This window comes from Osmerus eperlanus, chromosome 1 (assembly GCF_963692335.1).
Source record: "Osmerus eperlanus chromosome 1, fOsmEpe2.1, whole genome shotgun sequence".
In the NCBI taxonomy this organism is placed as follows: Eukaryota; Metazoa; Chordata; class Actinopteri; order Osmeriformes; family Osmeridae; genus Osmerus; species Osmerus eperlanus.
The window spans coordinates 5886997-5909705 of record NC_085018.1 but is presented as its reverse complement, the minus strand read 5'-3'; the positions used below and the strand labels follow the sequence as shown (position 1 = coordinate 5909705).

Below are 22709 nucleotides of genomic sequence, written 5' to 3'. Positions count from 1 at the left end.
TGTCAATGCAAGCTTTCTCACCGCATCGTTCCTGCTCCAGGCCATGACTGTATGTCCGGTCTACCTGTGTAACTTCACCATAACCTCTCACTATTCTACATAAACAAAACAGACCGTTGCCCAAGGCATTTACATTCCACATCGTGGTCCCACATCTCACTCTTAGACAGCTGGGCGACCATCCCTCTCTATGCTGAGTTTGTTGTACTGTCCTGGAATGTGTCAAAATAGATACGGATATAGGTGTGTGGGAGGCAGGGTTGTCGTGTATGTCAAGTGGTGTTTTGTCTTGTTTAGCTAGGACTGAATGTTTGAAACAGAAGATGTGTATTCTATTTTCTCAAATTTAAAACAATTTTAAGAAGACTTTCTTGGCATTATAACAGCTTTGTTAAGTTGTGGCTTTGATGTTGCAACATGAATTTGAATCCCGATTGTATCATTGTGTCAGCTGGTAAGTCAAAGGGAAATTGAAGGCTAAAGACCAGCATGCTTGGGAAAAAAACATGGGAAAGAAATGAAAAAAATAAACCGGCTTTACAATGAATGAGGGCTTGCTGCTTCCTGTTGCATTTCAACCATCCCCCTCTACTCTCTACCCCTCCGCAAGTTAATGGGGTCTAATCCTCAGGTCATCCGTTCAGCAATGATGTGAGGGTTTTTTCCTCGCCCTGTCCATTTTTTTTGCTCCTGCCCCGGTTCCCCCACTCCTAAGACGGAGGAATGAAAGTGAGAGTGAAAGATCACAATCCCTTTTGAAAGTGGCAGCTGCGGCAGGCGATATGGTAAGATGGGATCATTTGGCGGCAAGGAGCGGTTTAGATGTGTCTTAATCTTGGGAATCTTGCGCTGGATATATCCACTATCTCTCTCTGTCCTACTCTCTATCTGTGTTTTCACTCGCCCTTTTATTTTTTTTCTTCAAAATAGGTTTCCTTTCTCGCTCTCCATCTCCTCTTTCTTTCTTTTCTTTCTGTATTCCTTTACCCTTCTCTCTATTTCTACCGTAATGCTTTCACAGATAACAGCAAAGATGAGTGTTCAGAAAGCGGCTTGTGCCTGATGCTATCTACCCTAATGGAGGATGGCTCACAGACCCCCCCCCCCCCCATCTTTTTAGTTTAGTGTTTTTGAGACTCTCTTAAATAATTCTGTGATTGAAAGGGATGCCATGTTTCTTTTCCATTTTTCCCCTCCCACGGAATAGATCTGTTGTCAGTCAGGTCTATTCTAATTGAAGTGTAGGCCATATCTATAGTTGTGCTCAGTTCTGATTGGATGAGGAGCACAGTAATGTTTCAGCTTGATTGGCACTGAGGCCAGTCGGAGCCAACCATAAACTATTTCGGTCACAAGATAGTTTTTTATGTCTTTATCTTAAAACCCCAGTCGAAAACAAATACAACCGGTTCCCCCTTCCCCCCCTGCAATGACAATACAATGAGACACCCAAACCCATTTTCATGTGAACTTAATGTCTCTCGCTTTGAAATACCTGTCCGAAACTAATCACTTTCACTTGCTGCCATTTTGTCCAAGATCCATTCTAGTCATTTAGTTTATTTTAATTTAAAAAATAGGTTGGTCTTCAGACAGATCACACTATTACTTGCTATGAAAGTATTATGGCCTTGCCTGGTCAACACCTGCAGATCGAACAATGCTGAAGAAAGGAGTGACGATCTTATGACCGAGACATTTTATTGTAGGTAAGTGTCCGTAGTGTATGCTAGAGATGGGTTAGGTCCAATTTGTTGCATTGTACAGAAACATTAAACAACAATCACATAATATGACTGAATGCTTTATAAAATCCAAAAAGTAAAGCCATTTGCTGCTGTGCTGATAAACATAAACTGTAAGTATGAACAAATCATTCAGGCTGTTAACAGTTCACAATAGCTATAAACTCAGTCTATAATTGTTGGGTAAGCTGTACATAGTTTGTGGTCTAGCAGCCTAATCTTTGATCTGGTTCATTCATAGATGACACAAGATGGGGGGGTTTGAGCTGAATTAATAACAAGAACATTTCCTTCATAGGACTGGGCCTAGCCGTGATCCTTTTTCTCATTATTGTAAAAATTGTGTTTCGGAGAGAGTAACTCACTTTTTTTCAATCAAGGACAGTCAACAATCTAATTCTGAACATTCTGCAGACCAAGTATCCTTTAACATATAATTAATATTTTTGTGGAAATCCTCTTTATTGGTCCTTATTACAGTGAAAGAAATGATAATCATATATTCCATCCCTATGCAAAATGCGATCTAATAGTAAAATAAATACCACACCTAGGCTAACCAGTAGAGATGGCATCGCTGTTTGCACATTGCAATTCAAATGATTAACTTGAGTTATCAAGGATGTGGCTTGAACGACACATCATGCTTATAGCTTCACTTATCTCGACATATTGTACACAGCTTGAAAATCGCCTCCCGAAATGTACATTTTTCTTTGAAAATGATATAATTCAGTTTAACTTTAGCATTCCACAATACCAACCAAGCTTCTACATCGAGCCCTGTGCGTACCTACAAGGCACTGTCTACAAAGGATGACTTTTCAAAAGGAAAGGGGATGTGGGGGACAAAATAAAAGGAAAAGAAAGACCCAATTTGTCATTTTCTTTATTTCCTTCTCTTCTTTCTCTTTCTCTCCTTTCTGGTTTTCTTTCTCTCTCTCATTCCCGCTGATAATGGAAATGCCAGGGCGGGCAAAAGGCGCGTTGTGCTCTAGTCTTCAAAAACTCAATTTACTAAAGTGACAGAGTAATTTACCATGGCCGCTGTTTCTCCCCCTGCAGTTAATTAAAAAGGCCCGATGGCCTGTCTTGTCCTTATAGCCCTTTCTCTTTTTTCTCTCTCATTCTCTCCATCTTTTTCTCACTCCCTCTCTATCTCTCTATCTACCGTGTCTCTCTTTGCCTACTCTCTCTCACCTTCCCTCCTTTTTTCTTAACCCCCTCTCTCTCTCTTTCTGTCTCTCTCTCACTCTGTCTCTCTGTCTCTGGGATGGTGGAGGATAAAGACGTGGATTAGGCCATGTCAAGATAAAGCGGAGAAGTCAACCTCCGTTGATGAGACGGCTGATGAAAAGGAACGAGCGTGATCCCTGATTTCTCTTTCTCCCTGTTTTGTTTTCTTCCCTTCCGTTCGCTTTCAGTCCGCTCACTGCTCTCTCGTTGTTTTTCCAGCCCTGTCTGTCTCTAGGTCACTTTGTCACTTTGTCTTCTCGTTGCTCCCCATTCCTGTCAAGTCAGCTATCAATATTGAGTTGAATACGTGTATACAAAGTAAGATGTGAGGTTGAAGGGCCAAAGCTACATCTTTAGATGGACAAAACAGACTTCCACCCACTTGTGTTCATTCCCTACCAGGTGGAACATAGGACACTCGAATAAATGCACTGACACATAAGTGCCAAGGCGAGATGAGTTCTGTTATATAAAAGCCCCTGCTGTGTTGACACTGTGCAGTAGAGACGAAAACAGAGGAAGAACTCCTACTGAGCTGGTGTAATATGATTAGCTCTAGTGTATGTATGTGTTAAAGTTGTGGTCTTGAGAGTTGCCCAGGCCCCACCTGGGTTTGACCTTAGACCTGTGCTGTTATTGCTTGTAGGAGAGGTGAATAGGAAAATCAACTCAGAATTTAAAATTATTGGAGGAAGTGAAAGAGCAGATGAAGGAGGCCAGGACAGAGAAGGGGAGAAGAGAATTGGAATTTGGATGTTGAATTAAGGAAACTAGGATGGGAGAAACTGCTAATGTATGGATGGAGAAAGAAAAGAGTTGAAGGAGAGAGAGATAAAGATAGAGGTGAGGAGAGAGTGGGAAGAGAAGGGCAGAGAAGTGAAGAAATAAGCACACAGGCAAACAAACACCATCAGGATAGACCATAACAATAGGTATTTGATGAACTTTTAGGAGTTTCCGAAGATCATCCTGTCTCACCAGCATCAAGTCCCCACAGGCCAAATTCAATATTTCTCTAATTTTCATTATGAAATTGTATTGCATCCAGCAGATGACTGACAGTGATGGTACACATACCGTTCTTTCTCTCGCTCGCTCTTTTTCTTTGTCCTGTTTGCCTTCCTTCAGTCTAATCAGTCAACAAGTGACATTTGGTCATACACCGCCTGAAAAGCACTAGCCTCAAGCACAACACTTGCTGTCATGGCACTCTTATCTATTACATCCATCTCCTCAAACACAGAATCTAGCTTCCTGCTCTCCTCACACACGCAGACACACATGAAAAGACACGCACACACACGGAAGGTTCTTCAATGCCCGGGTAGTATCGATTCTGTAGCTGCTTGCGGCTCGATGCGAGGGCAGATTAAAACGTGCCTGATGGAAGATGATAGACGTTTATTGAAATAGGGGAGCGTTGGCTAATGCTAGGTGGAGTGGTAGCTAAGCAGGGGAGATGGAGTGTTGATGATGGGTAATAAAAAATTAAAATCCCCTGCCGTGAACATCTGGTTACAGGACAGATGCGTTTTTACATCAGAGCCCGGTCGAGCTAGTATCAACCTTCTTCCCTCCCCTTGCCTGGTCTCGTCTTCCAAGTGAAAGAGCTGAACTTTGGTCCAGTTGAAGTGGTTAAAATATTCTACGTCTTTGATCAATTCTCAAAGTTTGAAATAGCACTGAAACTCAGCAAAGTGTTTTATTGGAAGTCAGAGTGACAGAGACTCCAACAAACGTGAGCAAGATCCCGGGATCAGACTGGAATTTTTCTCCGGACATTTCTTTTATATATCAAAACCTTATCAGTTCTGTAATTTTGCTATTGGTACAATATTGTTTGTCAAAGATGCATTATGTATTTATCACACTATTGGTCTCTTACCCTAGGGGCTTCAGATTACAGTTACATAGAAAACTCCTATTTTTTAGCCTTGATCTGGCCTTGAAGACCAGCTGCACTAGATTCCTGGGCGTAGGCTCGTAAATCTGTCCCATGATATCTGGGCCTTGTAGTCCATGATATCTGGGCCTTGTAGTTTTCTATGGAAGAACCATATACACACAGGCTTCTCTCACCCTCAGACCCTAAATATCCAGATTTGCACTTTGGGCTTAATATCTTCTACATATTAGTGGCAATACTAATCAGTCAACAGCTTTGCATCTGGTTTTCAGTAATATAGCATATAAAGGTAAAAAAGGTGATTAGGTTCATTTTTAATCATATAATCCATAATCATTTTCCATCTTCATAATTACAACAGTGTGATGTTTTTTCTACAACACAGTACTAATTCAAAAATACGTGGAAAACGTGGGGACACTTATTTAATTTTGTAATTTTTTCTCCTTCTCCAAATGGATTATTTAACATCATTGATCGGCCACACTGGATGTTAAGATAAGACAACGTACAGTGTGTCACAATCATTTCCTCTTAAAAGCTTCCATGGTACTTTGTTGCGACAGTATCTAATAAAGAGGGAACAGACTGAAATGAGCTACAGACCACCAGGCCTAGATCAGATACCCCTAAGCTCCCATGGCCCTAAAAGAAAGATTCTCACTTTTATAGGACCCCCCCCCCCCCCCCCCCTCCTGGGTTCACTTCAGCTGGATGGTTCACCTTCTTTACCTTCTGGAAAGGTCTACCATAGGCCCCTAAATGCAACAACTTTTATCTCCTTTGATTTCATTGCCTATGAAACCTTGTATTGAAAGCTTTACAAGTCCTTTGGCCATAGAGGCGACCGCCTCTAAGCCCCTTAGCTCGGCATTTAGAAGGAGGTGATGGCAATACTGATTGAAAGAGAAGGGCGGAAATGTCTTAGGCAAAATGGATGGGCAGGGCTGGGTGGGGGGCTCTTGTCATCTTGGACAAGGCAGGGGGAGAGGGATACAGTTACAGCTCTGGTTTCAATTGTGAATAGGAGCAGAGCAAAGACAAGATGGTGGAGTTTATAAGGTCACCCAGACAAGTAATGTGATGAGCTTACTGGAATGCCTTTTTCTGTTGAAAGGCAGACACTGGTGCAACAGACAGATGTATACATGGGTACACACATGCTCTCATAAGTCTAATTTCTGAGCTTGACATTGACGACCCCCCCCCCCCCACACACACACACACCCCACACACAAACTCAAACATACCACAACACACACCATTTCAACACTTTCTTACAGTGTGCAGACAACTTTATTTGCTCGCAGCTGTGTGGGTTAAGATGTTCTTACCCACAGCGCAAAAAAATGTAATGCAACTTTAATTTAAGGGAACCCAACACTCCCTGCCCCAGTCTGGTCCTGCTGTTTCTTTACACACAAAAACATACTTGTTGGGCTCCTAATTGTACACCCACACACACAAAGAGCTTGCACACACTTCATACCCACATGAAGAGGAACACACATGCTATTCCCTCAAAATGCACATTCCCCTTCACAACCCCTCGGCCCTCTACAGACAACCATATGTTCTCCCTCTCCTCCTCCTACTCCCTCTGCTCCTTGCCCCCTCCCCGCTCGCTTCACTCCTCCCCTTATCCCTCTCTCTTGGAAGTGAGCCCACCACTTGGCCCACCTCCAGCTTGTTTGTCTCGTACCAGGTGTGCTGGTATTACCACATTGTGTGTGTGTGTGTGTACTTGTGAGATTCTGTGTCAAACTTCAGCTGTAATTACGGTCCTTAGGGGAAAGCTGTTTAATGTTCTTGCTTACCCATCCAACAGATCTCTCCCCCTGCCACATGATTTACAGGCAGCATACACACACACATACACGGACACTCCAAAGCTTGTGCAAAGGTGCATGGTGGTCTGAACTTTTGGCTCACATTTACCAATCATACACACAGACGATGTAAAATGCAACCATCTGCGTGCATGCATTCATACACACAAATATGCACACATACAACCATAGAGGAGTTAAGGCTTTACTTTCTCGAGCTCAAACCCATTCGCAGGACCACATGTTCACATGTGCTCCATCTTTTTCTTATACATTATTATTACACACACACACACTCAGGCTCGCATGAACCATTAGGCTAACCATCTGTCAGAACACATAACTCTTGGGGAGGGGGTTAACTTACACACTTGATCCTGTACTTTAAGCAACATCTGCAGCTCATCACTGGGTTTTTGGTCTCTGATCTGTGTGGTGTCACATATATACACACACACACACACACAGTCATCAGCCCAAGCTCACTTGCCAATACACACCCACAAACATACCAACACACGTGCTCGCACTTGCTATTGAAGACCCACACAGACACATGCACACTAACACTGCTAGACCATAAGTCTGTTCCTGTACCATAGGGCTCAGAGGTCATCTGTCAATCAAAGTACAGTTGCCATAGCCACCTGTCGTCTGGCATAGCATGTTTTGCCCAATTCTTTACTGCACTGTTGGTGGCTGTCACACAGGGCATGACAAGAATAACTCGCTGGAGCGCACAGGAGCAGCACACACACCTCAAATGACACAACAGGACATGCACACACCCTTGAAAAACACTCCAGATCACACACGGGTGCGTAAGGTTCCGTAAGGGACAAATAAGGACGTGCACATGCCACCCCCTGGATACAATGTGAAACCCAACCATTTGATAAGCGTGTCAGCTCTGTCTTATTGCATCACATCTTCCTGCTGCTCCGGCATACTAAAACGTTATTTCTTTTCTCTCCTACCACCCAACCCCCCCTCTCCCTCTCCCTAACCCCCACCCTCCACACCACCCGCCAGGTGACCATGGTACCAGTGGAGAGTTGTGAGCAGTACACCACCTGTGGGGAGTGCCTGGGTTCCCGGGATCCCCACTGCGGCTGGTGTGTCCTCCACAACATGTAAGTATGCAGTACTCGAACCCAAAACCTCCATCACCTCTCAACATTTCACTTCCATATCTATACATAAAGGCAAGGAAAGTTTATCTGTATTGTGCGTTTCGTACACAATGGCAATAGTGTAGTTCATATGGCATTGTGTGTATTGTTTACATGAGAAGAGACTGTGCGTGGATGCGTTGTGCGTGTCCATTTTCTGTAATTATCTGTGGCAGAGGTGACCATTGTATACTCCTTGGAGACCTATTAGGAGAACACCACACAGACTGAATGCCTCCAGTGTTTGGCAGCGAGCCCTTTCTCAGGGTTATAATAAAATAAAAAATAAAGAGTAGACACTCACAAGGGTATTCTAATTTAAGTGAAGGCTAAAACCTGGAGCAGCATTGGTGAAAACGCAATCAAGACTGTAGACATGCCAGTGGTGTTTTACCTTGCCTCTCTCAAATGCAGCTCGCAGCTTCCTTATTGGATGAGTGTCACTATTTATAGACTGTCCATTCAGTATAGACAATGCTAGGTATTTCATTAACGCAATTAGCTTGTTGGCTTTATTTGGTTGTTCAGTCAACTGTTAGGAGTGACATAAATCACACTCACACAGCACTACGCCTACGTCAGGCTGGAGAGAAGATCCTGCCTATTTCAGTTTCTAAAGGTCTGATCACACATGCATGGTCTTGTGCGCGTGTGCTGTGTATGTGTGTGCACTACAGTGTGTGTGTGTGTATGTGTCTGACTCACTGGGGAGCAGTCGAAGGCAGGTTTTTCCTGCTGAGTGCGAGGGCTCGGTAAACAAGGGGCCGAGAACAGGCAGTTTGCATTTTTCCTTTCGCTCCCGCCTTTTTATTGTCAAGGTCCAAATGAGTTGCACCGCTCAGCACGTTTGCCATTACCACCGAGACCTGTTTGTTTGTTAAAGAGGGGGAATGATGGCCGCCCATACACCAGAGTGCCATAGCAGGCCAACTTCTCTCAGGTGGCTGGTGTTAGTAGGCAGAGTGCTGACTGTGCTTGGAGGATTTTAGTGTAGATTGAGTGTCTTTAGTCTGTCTGTTTGTGATTTCACTCTTTGGGGCCTGCAAGTATGCTAATGCCCATTTCCTGTCCTCTTTTTCTCCTCCTGTCTTCTTCTGTCCTCACCCCCAGTTGTTCCCGGAAGGACAGCTGTGAGAGAGCTAGCGAGCCCCAGCGGTTTGCTTTAGACCAGCGCCAGTGTGTGGAACTCAGTGTACAGCCCCAGAACATCTCCGTCACCATGTCCGAAGTCCAGGTGAGTGCATGTATGGTTGTGTGTATGGTTTTGTCCAGGTACATCAGCGTTTGTGTGTGTGTGTGGGTACTTTGATAGCTCGAAGCAACACACATTTGATGTGCACGCTCTATACCTCTATGTGCGTGGCTGTGCAGGCGTGTGTGCGTATGCATGGATGTGCACCCGAGGACATATCACCCTTTGCCATCATTTGACTGTTCCCTCTCCACACACACACATTAACCTTGCTAAGTCACCACCTCCATTACAAACTCCCACCCACCCCTTTGCCATACTTGAACCCCCCGCCTCACATGTCCAGCCCTTTTTAATCACTTGTACAACACGACCCTCCCCCCCCCATACACTGACCCCTGCGTGTCACCAATGTCCCCCAGCTGGTGCTGCAAGCACGCAACGTGCCCGACCTAGCGGCTGGCGTCAACTGCTCCTTTGAGGATTACGTGGAGACGGAGGGCCGCATCCAGGGGGGCCATGTCTACTGCCTCTCGCCTTCCGCCCGCGATGTCATCCCCATCACGCGCAATAAAGGTCAGTGGCGGGCCCCTCCCCTAACGCCCGTTTTCGCGGTTCTGCGGTTGGTTAGAAAGTGAAGTAATCTGCCTTGGCGGACTGAAATCATTGGACAGGACCAGTTCTGAACTTGAACAGAACTCTTGTTCAAGCCCATTTTAATGATCGATATTCACCCTCTCTCGCCGTATCTCTTTACCTTCCGCCCTATCCCACATTTCATTCATATGTATAAATCCGTTGGTCGGATGGCATTTCTCTTCTTAGGGGAATATTTGAAAGAACAGATGTGGTGTAGAGTTTCAGATATCGCAATCTCAAGATTCTTTACATAGATATCTATGTTGAGAATGTGCTGTCACTTCCAACGTCACAAGGAAGTTACTCTTCAAAGCACCCACACAATTCCACAATTATACTCCGAAAACAGTGACATGTTTTCCATTTCCGCAGTTTTGAATTATGCATTGGTGTCAGTTTCAATGTGCTCTTGCTACAAAGATACCAATCTTCTTTATACAGTAACTTTTTTTTCAAAGGAAATGTATTCTCTAAATGTGTATTTATAGTCTGAAACATTTTCACAGGTAAATCTAGATCTCGGTTTTGCATTATGTTGTACATCTGTACATTTTAGTTTATTGTTAGTGCTTTCATCCTCAAAAGTGTCAACTGGAGACTACAGTACCCAAAATGCATTGATCATGTTGTTTCACTGACATTGGTATTGTTTGTTAGGTAAGTTTTCTAAAAAGCTGCAAAAGACATACAAATTCATTCCTCCTGAAGTGAAATATTAAAGAGATCTCGAGCCAGGTGTTATCTCACAATGTCAGATTATCAGGTCTAGAATAATCATGTTCCCGTGACTGTGATGGGGTGAAGTGCTGTTTTTACCTCTGTTTGTGTTTTGCTATATAAGTGGCATGTCACTAAGCCTTGTGTGTGTGTCTACAGGAGACAAGAGGGCGGTGAAGCTGTACCTAAAGTCCAAGGAGACAGGGAAGAAATTTGCCAGTGTGGACTTCGTCTTCTATAACTGCAGTGTACACGCCTCGTAAGATTTTTTTTCTTATTTTCAGTAACTTCAATTCATATACGTGTATTATTTACTTTCAATTTATTTCATCTAAGGGTTTTGAGGTCTCTGTCTCTCTTTCCCTTTTTCTGGTCCTGAGTGATGGTCTTTCTTTTTGTTTTTCCTCTGTGGGTCTTATGTTACTGAACATAACAACAGAGACAGTGAAGTTACACACACAGATAATGTTACCTTCCCTGTGAAATTGAATTCCCCATATAGAAGGAACGATTGCAATATGAGATGGTAACACTATTCCCATAATCATAATCCAATGTACAGGGTGATAATACCATTATGATTAATTAATGACAGAATGTGATCAGCGTTCTCAAACAAATCCAAGTTCGAGCACTTGTTCAGTACAGCAAAACAATATATGAAAAAATCTAGTCATCATTGTACTCTAAGATTAATTTGTTTCAGCACACAATGGGAGTAATATGTGTATCTGGACCCATAATGCTCTTCTTAAAAAATCAAGAGAAATGTCTAGAAAACGAGAAAACAAGTGGACGTCACACTAACACACCCCTGGCTTGACCAAACGTCTTGCCACCCCCTAACACTCATTCAGTGTTGATTCTTCATGATTTAACCCCACTCTCCAGTCCCCGCCCTCTCCTGGGGCAGTTGGACCCCCCCTGCCCCCACGAGGTGTCAGCTGGGGTATTAGCCTCCGGTCACCAGATGGCGAGGGGGCCCCTCATGATAGGCGAGGCCGCATCCAGTGTTTCCCCCCGCCCCTTCAGATGAGCCTCCTCTGCAAATTGGTGCCCCCCCCCATCTCCGCAGACACCTAATCCTCTATTCCGAGCCCAAACCTATCCCCCACTGACAAATCCCCTGCCCCACCTCGCCCATACTGATTTATTTAGTTGGTGTCCAAGGGGTGCGGTTACATGTTAAGATTGTCGATTCGGTTCTCACTTGAACTTGTTTGAGTTGTTGCACTATGGTGTGGGGGTGATAGGTGGGGAATTGTCATCGGAGGAGGGTAGGGACTGGAGACACTTGTTCTTCAATGACAAGTGTCTGCATGGTGGGTGCATTAAGGCTGAACTAAACCCCTTATGTGATGGATGTAATGAAGGATACCAGAAAACACAGAATCGGACACACTTTGGAAGTTACCACAGTTGCACAAGTCGAGGGAAACGAAGGAGGGGGAAAGAGCAGGATCCCAGCAGACTGGCACTCACACCTTCCCTGAGCCACGCTGCCACGGGCATCTATGAGCTGCAGTTTCTGATGAGATCAGACTGCTAATGTTATATCCGGTAATGACTCATCCGGACTTGTGAGACTGCTTGGTCATAGTTTACAAAGATTTATTGTAACATAATGGGGAGTTATGTTCTATCTTACAAGAAGGACAAGTAATCCAAAACACACACACACATTGATTTGCAAACAAATCACAAGACACCACTGACATTGTTATAACTCTTTTGTATTCGTCCTCTCGTGAATAAATCTCCCAGTTATCTGCATATGGCAATTGCGATTCCCCCATGCAGTATTCGAAAGAGAGCTCAGTGTCGAAAAGCCATATGGATATTGTATCTACATACACCATACACCCACATGTACGCCCCCACACCCCTGCACACCCAAAAACACACAAAGCCCTCCCCTCATATTTACTTAACTGATTATGTCTTGCCTCACATCTTTTAAACTATTTTATTTGTTTATTTATTTAAATACCATACATTTGCATAGAAATATTAATCTAATTAGAAATCCCGCTGTTTCAGTTAAGGGCGGGGAGATTGAAATAGAAAATCACCCACGGCCATGATTACTTCTTAATTAAATATTTCCATATCCCCCCTTCTTTCCCTCTATCCCCATTTGCAATTTGTTAAAACTAGGTAGATAGTCTTGCAGTGAAGTGGGGTTTGATATCTCTGTGGGCCAGTCTGAAGTGCTTTCTGCACTTTTTTGCCCACTGCGGTTAATTTTGTCCAGGTACTGACTGGGTCATTTATTGTGTGACTGAGGGTCCTTCGCATTTAAATCAGTCCGCAGAGACAGCGCAAAAGAGATTGTGTTATTAATTTTGTTGGTGATGCATGGAGCAGAAGTGCGGTATGACGATGGAGGAGAACACTTGCAAGGACTTCAGAGGGAAAGAATGAACAGGAGAAAAAAAAGCAGAGAGGTTTTGAAGTGCCTTTCCTGACATAAAAATAGTGGTGTGTGCCACAGTATGAACATTTTTTTTCAATTTTCCTCTTTTGACTCTCTTCTATGCGAGTTTCCTAAAAAGGTCTGTTATTCTTGGCCTTTATGTTCGGGTGGACACACACACTTCCAGACCTTGAGCCATGCTTCCAAGTGGACAACAGCTTCCCAAACGATAGGTTTGCATAATGGTACAGTTTAGCCAATATTTACACCTTCAAGTGCCACTCGGTTGAAATTGAGTAGGCAGTATTTAACCAAATAATCCCATCATACACACCTCTGAAGGAGATTCTAAACACCCACAAAGGCTAAAGAAAGAAGATAAATCACACTCTATTGTGTGCAGACCGGCAAAAAAAAACACAGCCGCTATGGTTAGATTGGCACAATTAGCATTTCAATGTGAAAGGATTAAATTAGCATTAGCATTCTAAGCGTGGGGAATATGGCTACACAAGCAGTGATGATCTTTGAGCAGCTAAGGGGCATGCTCGATGTAGTAACAGTGGTGGGTGTAGTATCAGATATTAACAAGGGCGGGGGGTTTCTTCAGAGAGGTTACCAGGGGGTCCATAGAAAGAGGCCCTACTTCTAGCAGAAGAAAAGGAACCGTGGGTTTCCCCAAACAGTCCCAGTGTCACCAGGGGCTACACAGAAGGAGACCTTCAAAAGACCAAAGAAGTTAGTGGTAGACAGTCTCCAAATGTGGGTCCCAAAATGGCCTTTGGTGCATGGGACAGTAGCAGGTATCCCCATCCAATTATGTATGGATTCGCTTATGTCTTCCTTGTGGGAGGGGGTAGTAGGGGGTCCTTCCATGCTGATGTTTTGCTCATTATATCAAAGATGAGACACTGATTTTACATAAATATGAGATGAAAAAATTGGATTAACGCCTAGTAAACGCGTACATCTGACCAGTGTTCATTTACTTCGGGCCTCCAGGGGATCAAGGACTAGCTTGTGCTTGATCGGGCACCCAACTGTGCAGAGTGGATTGCTGTCTTGTATTCTAGAAGCTTCTTATCTTGGCTCGACACAAAGGACAGTGTTTGTTATTCCAAAACGGGTCATCGTCAAGTTCCCCAACCTAAACAATGAAAGGGAACGTCGATATTTTTACTTGAAATACAAATCTACGATTTAATGTAGTTAGCTATCCCCTTCTAGCGCTGGCATGAAGAGCATGATCAATGTTTTATGCCTTATTACTGTTTAGATATTGCTATTTTTCCCCACCCAACAAAAACACTCTCAATCAATTGTAGATGCAACGCATCCTAGCCTACCCTATCTTAGCTTAATCACCCCCACTCCACTCCTTTGTTTTCCACACAGACAAATTTCCCACTTGGTCTTTACATCAGGATTAAGAGGCCCGTTATTTCCTTAGCTGCCCATCGCTCATTCTAAATGGACAGCTTCTCTCAGCACAATGCTAAATTGGTCAATTAAAGCGGTGGAGGGATTGAATTAAACCAGAGCCTCTGATCTTAGCAAAAGGCAAGAGGAAGGGGGTCTTGGCTGAAAACGATCACTTAAAGAGCGCACCTAACAAACGAGTGCTCCTAATTGATCCAAATAAATCTGTGTCTGGCTTGATGGATTTGGATCACCTCCTTTTTCATGCGGATCTCGAGGGGGTGGGGTGACACGAAGAAGAATTTGAAATACCATTTGCACAGTCAAACTATGTGGTGCTCATTGGGAGATATTTGGTTTGGAGAGTGGTCAATTAAGACTTTACAGATGTTGCGGGAAATTAGCTGGTCTTTGATTCTGCAATGATCGTGGTTTTGTGTTGCCCAATCATCATGTTGATGCTAATTAGAAAATGTATGCTAAACCACTAAGCTGAGTTCTAATCGCATGGTTTAGCCAAAATGTGAGTAGATATAAACAGGTATACATTGATACGGTAGTAAGGATATTGTTGGTACAATACTATACTGTATGAAGAGACTGACAGACTGCTAATAGGCGCTTACTCTTCCACAGCATTTGTGTAATCAGTTTTAATATATCCAATATGTAATGTCCACAACACGTCTATCTATATCTGACTGTACTGTATATCTAGCTATATCTCTTTGTTTCCCTCTCTCACACACACACACCATCCCATCACACACACACACACACCTGACAATCCCATACTCCCCCTCATTACCTCTCCCCCATGAGACATCTACAGTGAGACCCCCACGGCTACGTCTCCCCTACTCTGTTTCTCTCCCCACCTCTCCCGCGTTCTCTCCCATAATACCTGGCGCCTCCACCTCTCACTGGGACCTCCACCTGCTTTAGATCTCTCCCTTTCTCTCTGTCTCCACTCTCCCGCTCCCTGTTTCCCTCATCACTCAACACCTTTACAGGCGGGGATAAAGCAGGTGAATTTAAATGGAGGGGCGCTCTTATCCAGAAGATGAAAGGGGCTTTAGACAAAGACATGCCTTTTTTTTTAAGGAACTAGAGGGAGTGAGTGAGAAATATAAAGAAAGAGTGAGAGGGAATAAAAAGGTTTTGGAATGGAGAGAGGGATGTTGAGAGAGTCACAGAGAAAACAAGGCAAAGCCAGCACAGGTACAGAAGAGTGGAGATTAGCACAAAAAGAAGAATGGGTAAATTGATAATGTCAGGGACCAGTGTGTGTGTGTACCCTCGGACTATTGGGAGCCAGGAGCTATAAGGAATGGTAAAAAAATTATAATGAAAAGTGACTAAAGTGAAAGAAACAAGTCTGTCTGTACATGTGTATTCAATAAAGAAAAAAGTATAATGATACTGTAACTCCTTTCTCTCATCCTCACCCTGAAACTCCTATTATAAATCTCTCATTCTCCCCGTCCCATCCCCTCCAGGTGCCTCTCATGCGTGAACGGCTCATTCCCATGTCACTGGTGCAAGTACCGCCACATGTGCACCCAGAACGCCAATGACTGCTCCTTCCAGGAAGGCCGGGTTAACGTGTCCGAGGTGAGTGTTGCTTCCTGTCCCCTTCCAGAGCAATCTACCACCCCTTTTCTACCTCCTGCCTTGGAGGTGTTCAGGGATTGGCCTTGCCTGCGTTCAGGTATTGGCTTAGCTGGCATGCTTCATTTCACTGTTCACATTGTGTACAACACAAACTCTTTTGTGTCACTCCGGTTCTATCGCTTGTCACTGGTGTGGCATTGTGTTGTCACCAGGACAGTGCCTTGTATACCACCATTACTCTTTCCCCCCCCGTTCATCAGGGAGCTGAATGAATTAAGTGCTATGGAAATGCCTGCTTGTTCGACAAATGTTACATTAACATAAAAACGAATAGATCAGGCATTGACCATTGTACAGTGGAATGGCAAGTGGGCACAAACACAAGCACATACGCAAGCAACAACATGCACACACGTACAGATGTACACACACATACACAAACTACTGCCACATGTGGACCTTTAATTAATTGGCCAACCTCCATCCAGTTTCACGCACTCTGCACTTTTATCTCTTCCCCAGACCGTGGCAGTTAGCACGGTTAGCCTTAGCTTCGCTCTCCACACCAAAGACAGCATTCATGCCTCAGAGAGCAAATGCTAAAGGATTAGCGATTAGCGCTCCCATCTGGAAGACATGGGGAGAACGCTGGCTAGCATGTTTGGAGCCGAGGGGAACTTGGGGGGACGGACCGATAAACAGGAAAGGCCTGCAGTGATTGAACGGCAAAGAGGAATTGAGAAAAGGTTAAGAGCCAATAATGTTTGTATTCATTTGATTAATTTTGTGGTGCCCACAACAAACAAGTGTGAAATTGAAATATGATGGAATGCTTAATACCTATATATACATATATATAATAATATGATATTGGGACATGGTGACGAGATTTGGCGGAGGAGGGGTGTGTGGTGGTGGTATGGGAAACCTACTTGGGAGTGACATGTGGGTAAGGAGAGACTTTGGTTGCTACGATGTCTGCCGCGGAGCCCACCAACCACATGCTCCGAGAAGGAATCCATCATCGTCACCGTGACACACGCACACACACTCATAAATACTCTTTTTCTGTTTTTCAATCACACCCACAGCATAGATTCTTGTGCATTCTCAACACACACGCGCATGCACGCTTACACACACACACACACACACACACACAGTCATTTATCATCACAGTCCTGGATGCCATTTCCATTTGTTCTGGGTGTTTGTGACCCCCACCAGACTCTCTTTCTTTCTCCCCTTCTTCTATACTGTGATTGGCTTCTATTGTTGAAGGGTCAAGCCTCCTCCTATATACCTTATGGCATCCTCTGTGTATCCTTGTGGGCCAGAGAATTCCCTTCTAGAATAATAAAACATGAACAATGTGAACTTGTGGGGACAGTTTCTTGGTAGGGTTTAGCTTTTGGGTTCAGATTAGTTGTTAAGGGTTAAGGTTAAGATAAGGATTATGGCTAGGAGTAAATAGTATTTTAAATGGGACTGAATTGTGAGTCCTCACAAGAATAGCAATACAAACATATGTGTTTGTGCTTTCCCAGGTTAATCGTTTCCTTGTTTGAATATGTAAGTGTACAGACAAGCACACACAGCAGCGCCAGCTGTTGTTTACCTTGCTGGTTTGTGTGTTGATCCTGCCATACATGCATTTCTCTGTCTTCTGTATTACCTAGCTGCCCCAGGCTGTGTGTCTACTTCACTCTTGGTGTTTTGTCTAAGTTTGTGGGGTGTATGTGTGTCTGTGTGCACTCTTTATTTATTTTTTCTTGTGGCAGAGCTAGCTTAGATTGGCAGCATCTGCTTGCGTGTCAACACTCTGTGGCCTGAATGCACAATGATGCTTAGCAGACATTTTTATCCAAAGAGACATACAGAATTGTACAGTGTAAGTGCGGCAGATCTAACATGGTTAGTATTACAATGGTTATTACCAAGGAAAGGTTTGCATGCAAACACTGTTACCCCTGTAGAAACCAATCCCTTCAGCGGACGCTGGTCCAAAGAGCCATTTAAATGTTCACTTTTCCTTCCTATGACAAGTGAGTCTAGTGTGTCATTTCTCAAGTCTTCACAAAAAGATTGACTTTGTCTGTCATGGGATAACATGCAGTTTTCATCATTCTAATGGCCTGTAGAAAAATGTATCAAAGTAAATTGCAGGGACTTAGTGTGTTTCATTTTTTTCTTGACATTGACGTTAATGAGCTCATTAATTGGTTAAAGGAATGTAGTTGAAATACTCTTCCTCGCTTGTTTGCTTTCTATTTCTCTTTCTGTCTCTCTCTTTCTCTTTTGCTCTCTCTCTGTCATGAAACACAAAATAAACAAACCAAAAACTTACAATGGATCGGAACCCCTTAAAAAGAAAATTCTCATTTGTTTACTTGGGGTCTGAGCCTGTGAGAGAATAAGCCAGGGAAATGTAATGACTGACATATACAAATCAAATATGCATAAATCAACATGGCCTCCGACAGCGCAGCAAACAAAGATACACATTAGATGCAACCAGGTGGAAAATTGCTTGGGTAAGTGTTACTTTGGAGAGGAATGAAAGCAAGAAGGAAAGGAAGGAAAAGAAAGAAGGACTCTGTGACCAACTTACTCTTTCACTCTTTCTCTTTTGATGGTGATTCCTCATTACCTTTTACACACTCCAAATTTAACTTAATTCCTTTTGAGAGAGAGGCAATGAGAGAGGAAACAAGGAGAGTAACGAGTTATGGGTAGACTTTTGAGACTGACTCAGTCATCATCTGTATATGCATCTTGTTCATCCAAGAGCCAGCATGTTTTATTATTTTCCCCAATCTCGCCGTGCAATGGAATGTATAACTCTGGTGGTGAACATTTAACTTGTTCTCATAAATTCAACACCCTGTTTTTCCTCCTTGGTATACCCTTATGGCTGAATGCACATATGGTTAAATGGTGTCACTCCATTCATTTCCCTCCCTCCATCCCTCAGTTCCCTCTGACTACGCCTGGTGATGCACTCATGTTTTAGAGAATTGGATACGGCTGGCTGACACACAGGACACACAAAGTATACCTGTAAACAAACAAAAACATGTGCATATACGTACACTTGCATACAGATTCCAACAAAAGATAATGCTTACATTTGCACACATACCACTGTTAAGGATTACACTGAAATCCTTGTTTAGAGTCCAGAGAAAATATCCACTGAAAGAAAAGTTAGTGTGACACATTTTCCCTAGACATCATCATTAGCAAAGGACTCCTATCTGTCCTCCAATCCACGCATAGTAAAATAATCCCATGCATAGTACACATGCAGATTTGCGCTTACGCAAACACACACGGCTTGTCTGGCTAATTTACTTCTAGTGTGGAGGCTCCACAGCGTGACATTTTGGCACTGTGTTGGCCCTGGCTGTTACCCAGACACTGTACAGCAGACTCAAACCCAGACACACACACAATGAGCCCCCCCAGCACTGGCCTTGGCCTATAATATCCAGAGAGGATGCCCCCCTCTTTACCACTCGTGTGTGTGTGTGTGTGTGCGCGCGTGTGCAGACGCCTGCCTCTGAGTCTTATCAGAGCAAAGCACAACCAGTGCAGGAGAGCCAGAGGGGGACCGAGTAATATGCACGCCTCTCCCCCCTCCTCTGAGCATATATATCACTCCATAATATCCCTTTTCTCTTTTTCTCTCTCTTTCTCTCTTCCTCTGTCTTCCTCTCGCTCTCTCTCGCTCTCTCTCTCTCTCTCTCTTTCTCACACACATGCATAACTGTCCTTGTCCCTCACCTTCCCTCATTTTACCCATTTTACCTTTTACCATAGTTTTTATTTTATTTCTCTCTCTCTCTTGGGGGGGTCAGATGGCTGAGCGGTTAGGGAGTCGGGCTGTTAATCAGAAGGTTGTTGGTTCGATTCCCGTCCGTGCCAAATGACGTTGTGTCCTTGGGCAAGGCACTTCACCCTACTTGCCTCGGGGGGAATGTCCCTGTACTTACTGTAAGTCGCTCTGGATAAGAGCGTCTGCTAAATGACTAAACGTAAAATGTAAATGTCTTACTCCATCTTCGCTCTTCCTCCCTCCCCCCACCCCCTTCACGCCGCACATCCTGTCTTCCTCTGCCCATCCAGTCTAGTCTTCCAGGACACTTCTCCTCACGTCTCCATACCCCTATTTGTCATTTATAACCATTAGAGGCGTGTCCGTTGCCTCCATGATAAAACAACAATCTGCAGCTCATTGCCGCTAATTAGATCATGAATCAAAGCTCTGCACCGAGTCGGGAGTTTGTGTAGGCCTGTCACTCTTTCCCTTATTCTTTTCGCTTCCTTTAAACTCCATTTTATTTTTATCCTCTCCTTCCATTGCTCGCTCTCTCTCCATTCAGATCTTAAAATTGTCCTCTGTCCCATCTCTACTGTTTTTTCTACTTCTACTTTTTCTCTTTATTTAATATGTCCCTCTTCCTTGCATCATTCTCCTTTCTAGCTTTTCTACTTCTTCCTTTTCTTATGCAAGATTCACAACCTACTAATCCTTCCTTTTTCTACCTGTCTCTGTCTCTCTGTCCCAAACATGCACACACATACAACCCCCCCCCCAATCCCTCTTATATGTCCTTGCCTTTCATTAAGGGAAGGAGACATGCCTGAGCCATGTTTAATAAAATATAATCCCAGGAAAAGGGGAGGGATGAGTGGGGGAGAGGAAGAGACCATCTCTAGTCCTCCTTCATCCTCTCTAGGGGATCCCTTACAATTCAGCTCCTTCAACGCCCTGCGCGACAAAGTGAAGCCAAAGTCGGTCAGAGTTGCTTTAATTGAGACCAGATGTGGCCGTGAAAGGGAATGGGAGAGAACAAAAGAAAGTAAGAGAGAGTGAGAGAGAGTAATGGAGAAAGGGCAATAACAAGCCAGGCAGATTGCATTTTCTGAATGATGTAATTTATTTTCCAAATGTTCTCAAAAGATTATGTGTGTGTGTGTGTGTGTGTGGGGGGGGGGGGGCAGGGGATGGATGGAGTGAGTGGGGTGGGGGGTGGATGGAGTGAGTGAGGGAGGGAGGACACAGAGGTGACGGCGAGCTAACCAAGCTATGCTTTGCAGCAACTTGGACCGCAACCAGACCATAACCACGCAGACTCCTCCTTGTTAACCTTTCTTTTCAGTATGGCAGTCTTCACTGCAAAACTAACCTCTAACCAACCACTTTTAAAAAGCCATCCAGACTTTCTTGAAACTTTTCGAAGAGTGTTTGGCATACTAGCGTATTTCTACCTGTTTTGTCCCGTTTTTCCTTTTTTTCTTTCCATTTTTCTACACTTTTGGTGCAGGCCACAAAAATATTAGTGGTTGACAACATTGTTTGTTGACAAAAATTTACAGCATATTACCATTGTGCCGTGTGATGTAGTTGTACGTTTTTGAGCTTCAAGTATGCTTTTCCACGCAGACCATGAATGCATCAGGTTAACACACTAGTTTATTTTGAGTCCTGCTGTCCCCTAGCACATCTTATTCTTTCTCGTCCTCCTCCCCCTACATTTTCTTTTTCGTGTGATAGAGTGGAGAAGCTCCAAAAAAGATGAATGCGCACACTTAAGCTCTAATGCATTTTTTTTTTTTTTGCTTGAAAGTAGCAAAACCTGGCAACCGGCTTGAATACAGTGAACATAAGGTACCAGAAGGATAGCAAGCTTAAACAGGGCCCTTGTCCAGAACACAAGGTTAGGTTGTCAAGTCTGTCACACACTATAAAGATGGAGAACCAGCCCAATGTTTGGGGTTTTTGTGTTTCACTAGGTCCATGACATTGAGAATAATTTTTATTTTCATTAAAGTCGTTGTCAACTTCTATATTGGCAGTAGGTAGCTTGGCTCAAGTCCTTTTTGAATGTAATGTTCCACCTGGGCGATGCCAAGTGCCTGCTGGCATTCTGTAAAGGCTTCAGCATCCCTAACCTTGAGGGCCCAAGTGGACAAACTGTTCTAACTCAAATTAAAAGCGTGTCAAAGTGAATGTCAGAAGCAATGTTATGAATGGTAGACACACACACTCACACAGACACATACATAGGCTTAGTGATGGGGAGATTGAACAGGGTTCCCAGGCTGTGTGTGTGAGAGAAAAATATCTTGCGTGTGTGTGTGTCAGTCTCAGATCTCTGTCGTTTTTATTATTCAGACAGTATTAAATCTTCATTTCCACCAGCCTCCCAGTCAGCCCTCCTAATGGAGAGTACAGATAAATATTGCATTCTCAGAGAGAAAAGGAAGTGTCAGAGAAGGAGAGGGTGGATAAAGAAAAGGAAAACTGAAAGACGAAAAAAAGAAGGGAATGGATTAGGAGACAAAGTGTGTAATGGCACCATTTTGTACTGCTCTGTCTCGCGGAGGGTCTCTAGCCCACTCTGCCATGTTCAGAATCTAAACACGGTTTATTTCATCATGAAGCCTGTGCTGATACTAACTAATCCCTAATGGAAACAGGGAAAGGCTACTCATATGTGGGAACAACAATACTGTGTAAGCAACATACACACTTAAACATAACATTTTCTTTAGCGTTGATCTTCCCTCTTAAATTCAGTTTTTTCTCTGTTCTCAAAACAGTTCATATTTAAAGTAGCTTGATTATCTTTGTTCAAAAGGAAACCTTTCAAACGACTCACACCTCATGTGTCCTATAAACAACAACTGTTCAAATACCATTATGCTACCATCATAACATAGGCTGGTGGAGCCACGCCTTAGACAAAATCATCTTTGAATCATCTTTCCTTTGCACAGCATACCTTCATAGCTCAGATATGAGTGCCTGTCTGCTC

At 43.6% G+C, this 22709-nt stretch overlaps 1 protein-coding gene across 3 annotated transcripts in view; it reads left to right on the top strand.

The window, feature by feature from the left end:
* The window catches only part of LOC134016951 (plexin-A1-like), a 165308-nt gene that overhangs the window by 86987 nt on the left and 55612 nt on the right, over window positions 1–22709 (top strand). For all 3 annotated transcript variants that reach the window (XM_062456207.1, XM_062456214.1, XM_062456200.1), the window contains exons 5-9: window positions 7749–7849; window positions 8999–9122; window positions 9503–9656; window positions 10596–10695; window positions 15771–15885. In XM_062456207.1, the coding sequence (XP_062312191.1) occupies window positions 7749–7849; window positions 8999–9122; window positions 9503–9656; window positions 10596–10695; window positions 15771–15885 (594 nt within the window). The remainder of the gene's footprint in view (window positions 1–7748; window positions 7850–8998; window positions 9123–9502; window positions 9657–10595; window positions 10696–15770; window positions 15886–22709) is intronic.